This window comes from Tauraco erythrolophus, chromosome 8 (assembly GCF_009769465.1).
Source record: "Tauraco erythrolophus isolate bTauEry1 chromosome 8, bTauEry1.pri, whole genome shotgun sequence".
Taxonomy (NCBI): domain Eukaryota; kingdom Metazoa; phylum Chordata; class Aves; order Musophagiformes; family Musophagidae; genus Tauraco; species Tauraco erythrolophus.
In genome coordinates, this window is record NC_141472.1 from 35,684,292 (window position 1) to 35,697,439 (window position 13,148).

The 13,148-nt window shown below is 38.0% G+C and overlaps 1 protein-coding gene across 1 annotated transcript in view; it reads right to left on the reverse strand.

Moving 5' to 3' along the window:
• Nucleotides 1–919: 919 nt before the first annotated feature.
• Nucleotides 920–13,148, reverse strand: part of DPP10 (dipeptidyl peptidase like 10) — a 435,193-nt gene continuing 422,964 nt past the window's right edge. Inside the window, exons 20-26 of the mRNA XM_086616020.1 lie at nucleotides 11,612–11,806; nucleotides 9,967–10,021; nucleotides 5,683–5,782; nucleotides 4,995–5,053; nucleotides 4,834–4,906; nucleotides 3,123–3,196; nucleotides 920–1,602 (exon numbers count right to left, since the gene is read on the reverse strand). Coding sequence (XP_086472146.1) covers nucleotides 1,465–1,602; nucleotides 3,123–3,196; nucleotides 4,834–4,906; nucleotides 4,995–5,053; nucleotides 5,683–5,782; nucleotides 9,967–10,021; nucleotides 11,612–11,806 — 694 coding nt within the window. The 3' untranslated portion in view covers nucleotides 920–1,464. The remainder of the gene's footprint in view (nucleotides 1,603–3,122; nucleotides 3,197–4,833; nucleotides 4,907–4,994; nucleotides 5,054–5,682; nucleotides 5,783–9,966; nucleotides 10,022–11,611; nucleotides 11,807–13,148) is intronic.

Genomic DNA, 13,148 nt, shown 5'->3' on the forward strand with positions numbered 1-13,148 from the left:
AATATATCCAGAAAGAAAAAAACCACAGCTATTCTCATGTAAGTGGCACAGCATCTGTCAAGAGTAGTCACATACCTTCAGGAAAATACCTTAAATTAAGTCAACATTGTACTTGATTTCAGTGATCAGAGTTAATATTCTGCAAACCCAAACTGGCTGCCCTGTTTATTTCATAGTTTCAATTTCTATTGCTGTAATTCACCTTGGCAAATAAATGGATGTATGAGGGGCTCGCCCTCTGAATAAATAATAAAATTTAACTTGTCAGGAGCTTCCTTTGCCTTGAATGAAAAACACTTCATTTCTTTGTGGTGCTGCTGAATCTAAATCCTGTTGCGAGAGACTTAATGAGCATCCCTGGAATAAAAACTAATCGAGTGTTCCAGCTATGTGGCCACCTTGATGAACATTAGAATTACAACTGAGACCAGATGGAAGAAAAGGAAGATGCACTATACAAAATATGTCTTCATTTGAGGAGTAAAGTATTACTCAGTGGCATTATACATCGTTAATAAATTTTCTTTATCTGAAACTATAATATTTATGTATCTAATTTACATGTGACAAAGTAGCATATTCTAAAATTAGAGTGTAACCAGCAAACTATTAACTACTATAAACAATACCAAAACACAACCCAAACATATTTTAAGGAAACGATAGATACATTTTGTACTGGGGAAAGATTTCAATTGCAGATATTGTTTTAAGTACAGCTGTTAATTATGTCTTGGAAAAAATTCTTCAAGCTCAGGAAGATTTTCTGCTTAGGGAGTCCTGGGTATATACACAAAGACCAAGAGTACACTACCAAAAAGTCCCTTATTGGTTACTAGTAGGTAGAGTAATAATCGTAAATGCTGAAATTGGGAAAAAAATCATTTTCAATATCAATGTTATATGACTCACTAGACAATATATCCCCTTTGAGCAGAAACTAGAGAAAATATCGTGCCCTTTATTATCTCTGTGGTTTCTTATGTGTAATAGACAGCGAAAGAATTGCACTTATTGTAACGTTACAGTAAAGTGTTAGGTTGCAGCTCACCTTTTAAAATATTAGTGGCCATAATACTTATGATAGGTTGTGCATTATGCGAAGATGAATAAAGATGTGCATTTAAATTAAAAAACGAGCAACCACTTACAGAACCAACAGTGAGGCTTAACATAACAAACATGCACTAACCCTACACTTATGCAAAACTAAGTTCTTCCAGGAAACTGTAACCAACCGTTGACCTTCCACAAAGGTAAAGGTTTTGTCCCTTGGTAATATGTTTGGACTTTGTAGTCGAATTCCAGTTTATTAGCTCATTGTCTGTAAATGTGCTGTTCCACTGTGATATCCTTTAGCTGCCCTTGAGCTTCTGCAGAATCTGCAATCTTACAGTCACTTTTATTTAAGGTTTTATTGAGCCGCAAAGTAAGTCCCCTTCAGTACTACACAAATAGGCTTCCTTATTCATCCTCTTCAGGTTCCTGTGGTAAAATTGGTGTCTCCTCCTTTAAACAAGCACTAAAAAAGCCAAGGATTGTGCTGTAAAGGTGATATTTGCTTTTCTCAGAAGCAATGTTATGACCTTCATCTGGGTAGATCTAGCAGAGGAGAAAAGAAAAAAGTAAATAGTTTTTAAAAGGCTTTTCAAATATTTAAGGCTCTAATTTTCTTTCTCTGATCTTCAAAATGTTTTAGATGACAACGGGATGATAACATTAGTTCTATGGCATCAAGAAAAACTAATAAAACTCAAAGTAAAACTCATTCTCTTGGAGTTTGAACTTACATAAAACAACCACTGCAGTGGGATCTGCAGAAGTGAAAAAATTTATATTCTCACTCATGGTGCTTGCAACAGTTTACTTAGCTGGCACTTGCAATAGCATCTAGGCATCCAAATCCCATTAACATCAATGAGGATTAATTACCTCATGCTTTTAGGGATCTCTCAATATCCCAGCTTCTAAGTGGTCAGTGAAAAACTTTCTAATTCATATTTTTAACTATCTTCCTATCTTATTTAAAAGCCATAATCTCTCTCTCCTAGGATCGATGTGGGCATTTTTCTCTCTTAATTCAAATTCCACTGGAAATTTCTTCTAAGTGAGGCTGAACAAAAATTTCCAGGCTCAATGAAGAAATCCAAGCCACAGGATATAGGACAAGAGTCTTGTGGTGGCCTGAGGCATTAAGCTTCAGCTGCTTCCTCAAACTCAGGTTATCACAAGGTTGCATAAGAACGGCTCAACGGGGCTCTACTGAAAGACCTCTGTCATTCCTGCTTCTTCCTCTCTTCATAGGCCTTCACATGACCCCAGCTGAAACCATAGGGACAGCAAGAACAGATCCTGCCCCACTCAGATTTCAGACATAAAGTCCTCTTCCATTCCTAAGTAATGCTAACCTCCTTCTACCACCTCCTCCCTAACGTGATCTCACATGTTTCAGTGGAAAATACAGGTTTACCTGAAGTTCAGTAAGGTCGAGGTTTGCAATGTGTAACATCAGAGATATTGGAGGAGTGACCCAGAACCACATTGTCTAAGATGTTCAAGAAGGTTTAGTGCAACCAGAACCCTCAGCCAGAAACATCCATGTACTCCGTGGTGGGTCACGAGCAAGTCTACGTCAGCAGGATGCCCTTTCCTGCTCTTCCCAGCCTGTCCCCCACAGCACCCTCACTCTCTGTACAGCTATGGAGAGAGGGAACGGCACTCTTGCCTTTTAACTGCCTTTTAATAAATTTAAATGTTGAAAACGAGGTTAAGGGAAATGAGTTTCATGTGACCCAATACTTTTTAGGTAGGAAGGGATTAAAGTTGTGATATCTCCATATTACAAAGAGTACATATGGACTCTAAAGCACTTTGTATAGCAGGATAAATGGGTGGAAAAAAGAAAGATGGGAGAGAAGAGAAAGAGACCAGAAGAACGACACGAAGATATAGTTCTTGACATCGATGCTAACAGTAATGAAAATGGGATTAAATGGAGTTCTAACTGCCAACTGAGGTAGTACTGGGGCATTGTGGTAGGGAGGGTCCTTCTCAGGGAAGAAATAGCAATATGAGGTTAAACGCTGAACAATGTTTGTAGGAAATGTCACAGCTGCACATACCTGCATAGTGTAATTAACTCCAGCTTTTATTAGATGTTTAATTAATTCCGCTGAATGCTGGAAGTGGACTTTAGCTGCAAGATAACAACATTTGAATACTATTAGAAAAAGCTAAGCTAATATGAAATGCTTATCAGTTGAACAGTTTGGACTAAAAATGTTTCAAATCTCTTGTAATTACTGGATCTGAAGTTGACTGTCTTTCTGGTCAGAAGCACACAGCCCCACCAGTAACAGCAACGCAGGGTGCAACAGCGGAGGTTTTGGAGAAGGACCTGGAAGCCCCAAGGGAAGCCACACTTTCCAGGCACTCTGATTCTCTACCCTTGATTTACACACACTGCGATAGTTTAAAGGTGTGTAAAACCAGTCTGTTTGAACATTGTGACAGTTTATAATTGTGTTACAGGGAAGCACATCGGATTTTCTACCACTGGCACAGGGTTATTACAGCCCACACTTCTTTAGGTAATGGACTTTCTGCAAGGTATCAGTAAATTAATCTCCATGTGGTAAAACCAGGCAACTTTATAACCATTTCCTAACTGCAGAGCTTAGGCTGCCAGTGGGCTGGGCAGTGTCACTACATGTGATATTAAGCAAGGGCAGCAGGGAACCAGCCCTAGCCTGGAACACACTGTACTGCTCAGACATCTATCACAGTCTCAATTCCCTCTAGCACCAAGTTCAGAGGGGTAGAAATTGCTGCTGCCTTTTACAATCAGCAAAGACTGAGACCCTCATGCCTGCTCAGTCACCCAGTATATCTCCTCTGTCCCTCTCTCTCCTGCTCTGGGAAGAAACACTGGACAGTGTTTGCGCTCCTCTGATTGCACTTGGGATTCACAACACGGGTGTGACAGGTTACAGCAGGGTGACAGGCTGGCAGGTGCCATCCTCACTGTGCCAACTGTGCGTGCAGGCACTCGCACCTCGGCCCTTGTCACTTATCCCTCCAGACTGAGGAGTAAGAAACCTTGTATTATCCCACATTCACCAGGAAAATTCCAGGGCAAGAAGTATGGACATGAATCTGTACAGAGGAGCATGTTGCAGCACTGTAATTTGTGCCTGCATCAAAGATCCTTTTTTAGATCTACAGCAGTTAAGAAAGTTCAGAAAAGTGTATTGCAGTTAAATTTACATCTGTAATTACAAATTATCTCTTGATTGACACATCTTATGATTCCATTTAAAATGCTAGAACTTACTCTGTTTTACTCATTCTCCATCTTAAACTACTCTTAAAAGTATCGGTGCTATTAAAAGGTTCCCTATAGCTTCAGCTTCAGATGGTTTGGCACTACCTTGTAATTAATTAGCTGAGAAGTTTAACTTCCCATTTGGTGCCGTACTTCACCAACTGTACTGATAATTCTTTCTTCAATTGTAGAATCTCTATAAATTTAAAATACCATTAAAAATGCATGTTGTTCTATTAATAATTCATACAACACCTTTCACTAGCAAGACAGTGGTCCACAAGATTTAAACAAATTAAAACATACAGCACCTAAAAGGTACAAATATTCAGCAAAGAAAAGTGTCATCAGTTTAGAGTTGGAAGTGACAACTGGCATAAAATAAAAAATCCTACTGGAGGGATAATGAAACTAAAAATGTACTTGCTAGTTGAGTGCCTAATCTGTCTGTGAATGCCTGCCTAATAAAAACTTTGACTTCGAATGTAATTGCATCTGTAAATACTTACCATCAGCTGTCCCATGAACTATTAGCAAATTCGCTTCTTTTAAACCGTGAAGATTGTGTAATACGCTGGATGCCTGGCAAACAAACACACACAAAGGTGTAACTGAGTTGCATTTTAAGAGTAAAGCTGTCATTTTAAGTTACTTATTTATGCTAACTTACCTGATAGGTATTTTCCTCTTTTGATGGAATACCAAGGTATCTTTCTGAAAAAGCTGATGCTGTGAAAAGTAAAACCGAACACCGGTGAATTCATCAAAATTAAATCTATTTTAAAATCATCAGTTCTGACCTAGAGTCAGGACAAGCTATTTAAGCCATTAAGTCAACAGAGATGTTAATCTAAAACCAGAATGTATCATTTAAAATAATTTTGAAAAAAAAATCCTGATTTCCTGTGTTTCACAGACCACAGTCCATAGCCTGTGCCCAATACTTCACATACACAACCAAATATCCTGTGATTGAACGATGACATGGTTGATATTGTAAGGAATTTACCACTAACCTCAAAAAATTAATTCCTATGAGAAGTCTTGATTCAGGGTGATATACCTAAAAGATTCTTAGGAAACAAGGTACCTGACTGAATTTCAGTGGGAAGTGTGAAATGGGAAACACAACTCCTTTGCAAAAATCAGTGGTATTAATAATAATGTATTTGTTGTATGTTTTCATAAACTGTTCCAGTGTTAGAAGCCTTTTCATTCAAAGAAGAGAATGAGACAGTGAGGTGACACCTCGTTGATAAGGGTATGTTATCTGCCCTTATTTAAAATGAACGGTAGCTCCATTGATAAAAGATACTTTGAATAGACCATCACACAAATGCAGCGCAGGGAACACTCACCATACAACTTCATATCTGTAATTGGTGCCACCACAGCTCCACACTTGAAGAGCCGTTCACTGGATTTCAGGATCATTGATGTAATGTAGCCACCATATCCCTAACAATGGAAATGATACCGAGATTTTTGTTTATTAATTTCTTTCTAGCAACAATAAAGTTAAAGGCCATTGTGCTAATCTGATGGTATAATTTTACAGTATTTATTTATATCTGTAAGAATTGCTTTTAAAGGAAATGCGAACCTACAGTTAAGAGTGAATAAAGCTCTCGTATGTCCCGGTTGTGATCTTTAAACCATGCAATTAATAACAATGATTATATTTCAGTTTAAACTCCATAATTCCATCGTGGCAGACTAGTCTATAGTTAGTAAAAGATTTGAAAATTACAGAGAAAAAAAACCAACAACCCAACAGAGAAAACAAAGGTACATCTTTTGGGAACACAGCCTATACAGGAAGATTTGTACTCAGTTTTTAGTACATTTAATGTAGGTATTTGTTAACTACCAGGATACACTGAGTGTTTTGCTGACAGGACAGAGAGTACGAGAATGAAGGAAACCTGTGAACTGACTGCAGTATGTCACCCCTGACACTTGAACCTTCACAGATTGAATCCTATTGCTATTAAAGAGGTTTCTGCTACAGCATTGTCAAACATCCCTCAGAGAGGCACAGATCCTGCACTGTTTTGCAGAAACAAAAGCTCTATGAAGCCACACTGCTCAATATTAAGCTAATCTCTGGATGCACTTTCTGGCAGCTGTGTTAAAAAGAAGGGAGCACAGACGGCATGAAGAAGCTGAGAGAGATGGGGCAGAAGCAGAGGAGCCCTCTCCTCGTCTCACCACATTTATCTGTCCTTATGGCACATCTCTTCATCATCTCCCCTGTAAAGTCTATAATGTGCCTCCCTGGGAAGAGTTGTGACACAATAGAGAGCCATGAAAGTCTCGCTTTGCACGAAAACATGAAAGCTTTAACCTGAGACCACAGATTTCCTTGGAATGACACCGGCAATCCATATCTATACACCTATAATCATTCTAGACTCGCAGAAAATGAAATTCTGAATTGTGGAGTCTGGGATCAATGATTTTCTCATATATTATAGGCTCTTCAAATTTCTTTATTTGCCATCTTCGTTTCCCCTTCATCAGTGTTGGAAAATTGATTTTTGCAGATATTTTGTTGTTGTTGTTGTTTTGTGTTTGGCACAACACACTTCAGGAAGAAGAAATTATCTCATGACAGGGAAAAGAAAAATGTAAAACGCCAGCCAATCCCAAAACAGAATATTGTGTGCCAAATGCTCTTTCTCACGGACCTTTTTGAATCCTGCCTGCTCCTGTTCTTCATGTCTAAATATTTAATGAATAGATGATTTCGGTGGAAGAAAGGGAATATTTGAAAATCCCTTAACCTTATTTAAGAAAAATAAGCAAAGAGGAGTGTTCTTTGGAATCAACCTATAGTAAATGAGAACGGACACACTAAAGGAAATACAGAATAAAAGCTGTATTTTCAAGGGAGAGTGAGAAACTGAGTTATCCCTGTCCCTCAGAAATTCCAGCCCAGGAGGCTCAGAGCCTCTCAGAATTGTCCATGTGCAGAAGTAGATTTCACCTAAGAAAGAATTTCTGAGTGGGCACTGGTAACTTGTATAATTCAAAGAGTTTAAGAGAATAGCAACTTTGCTCTGCCTCTGGGTTCTCTACTTTCACTTTTGTTTAATATTCTGTTTGTGTCTTTCCCAGTAGCTCCACAGCACAATTTTAATCCTAGGATAGCTATTGCCAGGTTATTTATTATTTATGCCGTGTATTCGTTAAGAGCTTGGTTTAGTTCTCCTGGGAATTTCTTTCTTTTGTGCTTGTGCCCTTGCTTCCAGCCAGGCTTTCCAGGACAGAAACATTACACAGTGAGATCACATTTTTAGAAGCACTTCATAATGACAATGCAGAAAATAGTCCCGAAGTCCTAAAGCAAGGATATAAGGTGCCTCACTCATCAGCTGGATTTCTATGGTTACCACCTAATTGCTGTATTTTCAAGAAGCTGGTTGGCTATGAAGTTACCAGTTATTTTCAAGCTCTCTTTCTACTTCCATGAATCAAAATGCAAACCACGTGGATACACAATTTGCTGTTTAACAGTTCAGAAAGGCCTTTGGATCGTGCATCACTTGGGCTTGCGCCCCTCACAGAGATGAGCATGACGGCATTGGCAGATTGCCTGGCAGTCAGAAGTAGGTATTTTCCACACTGTGCCCTTCTGGACAGTCTTATTACTCTTGTGCCTAGTTTACGTTACTGATTGCAACAAGAATTTTATTTCTGTGGAGTTCTAAAACCTCTTACAGAGCTTTTTGAAAGTGTGCCTGAGTCTAGCTTTATGACATCAGCATTAAGCAATTCCAAAGTCATCTTATTTTCAAGCAAAGTACATATTCTGTTTCCATCAGTAAGCCCAATTTAATGCATAGAAAGAAAAAAAATATTTTTTCCTACCACATGGTTGTACATAGTAAAAAGGATATGAGTTTTTAAGATTTTTAATTGACTCTAAAATAAGTAGAGGAAAACACAATTAACCCTAGGAAGCTGTTAAATAGTTGAGTTTTTTCGCCTAATTCTAAAATCAACTGTTAAATTTTACGAATTTTTGTTTGACAGTAGAAAACAATTCTGAGAATTAACTTGGAAAGGGTTTTTCCTCTTTGCTTTCTCACATTTCCAGTTTTCATTCCTCAATCTTTCTTTCAGAAAATAAATGCAAGAACATCATCATTAATAATACCTTGTGAAAGAAACAAAAATTTGGGGGTAGTAGCCTTTGGCAAATATGTAAAACTATGTTTACATATATGCTCAGTGGCAACTGTCTCATCACGAGACCGTCAGGAAACAAGATACCGGGGAATCTCCTAGAGAAAACAAGTGGAAATTTTCAAGTAGCAATGGAAAAGATTTCTGAAGTCAGAAACAAGTGAGCAATTTGGGGTTCTTAGTAATTTCATTTCAGAAATAAAATTTTCAGTCATTTGTGGGAAGAGGATAGAGAAAAATGTAGAAGCTTCTACGCATATACACATTGGTAACGGGCACTAAAATGGAATAGAAATATTTGTCACAATCATCTGGTGGATGGAATCACCCCTGCTGACTTTGACGCTACTGAAACTCTTGTAATGAGAGTTTCTTTAGCTCAAGGAGTGTGGCAGGAACTCAAATCTTTGAGGAAGGTCACACTCCTGTGGAATGCTAATAACAGTCACAAACATTAACTAGTCCTCGAAACGTTACCATGCAGGAGGTAAATATCCCTGTCCTCATCTCGCGTTCAGGCAGACTGAGACATGCAGGCTAAATACCTTGCCCGAGGCCAGGCAGCAAGTCAGTAGCAGAGTGGGGATGGGAACTAAAGGGTTTCACAGTGGAACACATGCTGCTCTTACAACTGACGATTGCGGGGTTTGTCTAGGTACTTGATCACAGTTTGTTTTTGCTTTGAGGTCAAAGGCACAAAACATCTTCATTTTTAAGAAAACACTTCAAAAAAATGGTTGCACATGCTAGTTCATAGAAGCAGCAGCAATTATGAGGTGTTTCTCATTGCTGTTTTTTAATAGACATCAGTAAAATGCTATTTAGCTTGTTACTAAAGGTTAAGCCTGAGCCCTGTTCTGTCTCATGCCAGGGGCAACGACACGGCACCCAGTGAAGCCAGCTGACAAAACAGCAAAGGTGAGATTTCTAGATGGCACAAAAAGGAAGCTGTTGACAGTACCACAGCGTTGTTACTCAGCTAACTTCAAGGGTCAGTAAAACATTCAGATATGAAAGTTGTATTAGGAGGATGTCGGCAATTTAACTGTGGCCCAAACATAAAAGTGTAAGAAACAAGCTTTCACAAAACCTAAGCCCATATTAAAAATTTCTAAAGCAAGCAGATGGTTTGTAATAAATACTTTCTCCTGCAGGTTCTGAAACACAAATAGCGCAGTACCATAATCTGATCTGATCTGAGACCAATCATCTGATTGATCTCAAATACCAATTTTGATAAAAAATTCATACACAGAACATACAGTAAATTACGGAAGGTTTTCTCTCTCTTTTAATAACTGAAATTGTCTTAGGAAAATAGATAAATATGTTTGTTTACGAAGTACTTTCTTAAAGAGTACTTCTTTAAGAACTTGAAGTATTCAGGAAATACTTCTTGAAGTATTTTCTTAAAGAGTCATGGTGATACATCCTCTATTTTTACACATTACCTTTCCAAATATACTCAGTCTTTTAGGATCAATGAAGGGTTGCTTCAACAGTGATCTGAAAGAAAAAAAGCTTTTTTTACTTTGTTAAAGTAAAATGGTTAATTTTAGTTGTTGAATCTAGTATGTAAAGAAAATTATTTGTACAGTAAGGAATTGTCATGCGTGCAGATCAGGTAGAAGAACAAATTACACCAATAAAAGTATTATTGCACTGGGAAATGTGATTTGCTTTCTAATTCCTTCTCTATATGGCAAAAAGTTGGTGTTGGGCTCATCTCACCTAACTTGAGATATTTGAGTATCTTGTCTAAATTGCCCATTTACGTCTGCTCTTCCGTTAAAGGAGAGAAGAGAGACACCTTCAAAGAGCCGTTCTTTCCCACCCATGTTGGAAATCTCTCTTTGTCTGGTGAGAATCACCCTCCAGAAATGCCACGATTTTCCACCAACTAGAGCTTAAATGACTGGCTTTGATGAGGTGCCTAGTTTTTTGACAGTTAAAGGAAGGTAAGATAAATGCAACTTCTTGAATCTAGATAATTATCCAAATAATTAATTCTCTCATCAAGGCCATTAATCAGCAATGGTGAATTTTATACAGAAAAGACAGAATAACCTGAGGGCAAAATCCAACTGCCTTTGAGGAGACAAAAGCAGCCTCAGTACCTCCTCTCAGCCAAGGGCATCCTCCCTTCTTCCCATGCAGTGCATTCAAAAAGAGGCCAGGTGTAATTTGGCCTAAAACATCTTCGTATCTAAGCAGAGCGCTCCTTTCTCACAGCACAGTATATGGCCTGCTTCTGACTGCCCTTTCGCAAGGGTCACCTTGAATTCCTCTGCTCAATGCAGTCCATTCCCAACCAACATGAACACTAGGAGCCCTACTGCCCAGGTGTGTCACACTAGAGACAGTTGCCTACTCATGCAATGGTTGAAGCATCAACCTCTTTCAAAAGAAGAAAAAAAATATAAAATATCTGGCTTAAAATCCATCTTTCCTTGAGAACCCCTAGAAAAAGTCCATCTAGACCTTGGTATTAGTCATTTTGACATGTGCACCTCAAGTAAAGAGTGTTGTCAAAGCCATGTGTGATTACTTCACAGATGGAAATGACCCTTTTCTGCAGCTGGATTCATACCAGTCTAAGAATGATAATGGGTAATAATGGGTATTTGCCCCAATTTTGCTCTCATTTACACCATCATAATTCCATTTGCTTTGTACAATTACTCTACAACTCTGCAGTGGAAATGAGAGCAGTATCTTATCATATAGGCCTAAAATATTGCAACACAAATGCATTAAACATTAACATGTGCACTGCAAGAAATTTTCCTAAGGAACATAGACAAACATAAATTGGTTCAGATGGCATATTTAGATTGCACACGGAAGGACAGCTTTATCAAAGAGAAGCACCAACACAAAAAGCAAACACTTCTTTGGTATTTTATTTGCTGTTTGTACTGAAAAGATTATTGTTTCAAAATTTGCAACTGCATTAAAATAAACATTAACTGTACTGTTAATGCAATACATTGTATTCACTACACAAAGAAAACATTCTGGGCAGGTTCAGTTAAAAATGCTCGTTCATCAAGGTGGAAGCAGGGTAAAAGAGAAGAAAAGTTTGCACATACGTACTCTACGGCTGCTATTTGGTCCTTCACTTCCACTGATCCTAAGCATCGGTGGACCTCCTGTAGAATCTTAAGGCCTTGAAATCCACTCCCTCTGCCATCAAATCGAGCTACGATGACATTATCAGAGTTGACAAGCACTGAGTCCCAGTCAATGTGAAACTTATCTGTAACCAACTGGCTGCCTGGAGCTTCATCACTGCAAATACCAACACACCAGACACAAACGAAGACTATTGACAATGTGATGCACTTTGCCGTTCTCCGATATTTTATTTAACCTAGATGGCAGAGTTCAGTCGGTTATGCAACCCTGTTGAATTATTGTCACTTCCATCAATACTATCGCATTAGCTAGTGCTGGTATCCCTGCAGTAGTAGTAAGCAAAATAATTTCTTTAACTTTATAACCACTATTTTGCAGTGTTGCCAATACCTGAATATGCTTTATAGAAAGAAACAGAAAACTAAAGCACGTAGTGCTGCTTATAGGTTAACAAAGTGAAAAAACCCAACCCATAATCACTAACGGCTAGCTCAGGTCTGAGAAGGCTCATGTTGAATTTCTTATGTCATACTACACAGAGAAAAAGGAAAATTCATTCAGCACCCTGATTATGATTTTGAAGGATATATAATACTATTAAGAAGGATGTCATCTTAGAAACCAAAAATAATTGCATTATTGTATCCTCAAATGGATTTTTTGAAATAGGGTACAAAGAAGACTAAAGTACACACTGGAGAAAATTATATTTTCTCCATCCAAATTCATAGCAAGAAGTGGATGCAGGCAAGAGTGATAAGTTTATTTTATGACTGAAAAAAAAAGGTGGTTTACAGCAGGAAAGGTGGAATAGAACAGGAGAATGCAGTTTCTAGAGGAACAATAAGCATTTTCCATTGATGCCAAATATACAATTTTCCTTCCAAGGAAAATAAAATGTCAGTTTTAAAAGGGAAGCTTGTCATTACTTTTCCCTCAAGATAAACACAGAATAAGAGAGCAGGCTACCATGAAGTTGTACAAAAAGCAAAATATTTCTATGCAGGCTGCATCTGCCAGTTGAATGCAAATTAAAACGTAAAAGTGCCTGTGCTAGCTGTATGGAAATTAGATTGGACAGTGTCTGTGGGAATATCCTGTCTAAGGTGAAAGAAAGATGAAGACAGAAATTATTATTTTGCCAAAGAGACTTATATAAACCTGGGGGAAGAAAAGAGAGATAAAAATTTTCTACCGTAACTGCTATCTTATATGTACAATACTGTGCTGATTTAGTATCTGCTTTTGGCTGTGGATAACATAGACTATCTTCAAGGTAACCACTCTAATAATTAAGCAAGAATATGATGTATATGTATGGTCTCGAATTCTTTCAGACCTACCTATGCAATTGTTATACCATGCACTGAAACCCAGATTACTTGGTTATAGACGTAGTCACAACATGTTATGCTTGATTCACCGTTATCTTGTGTATCAAGTTTATACTTGGCTTTATAAGAAGAAAGGAAGGGTATTTTTTGTTTGCTTAACC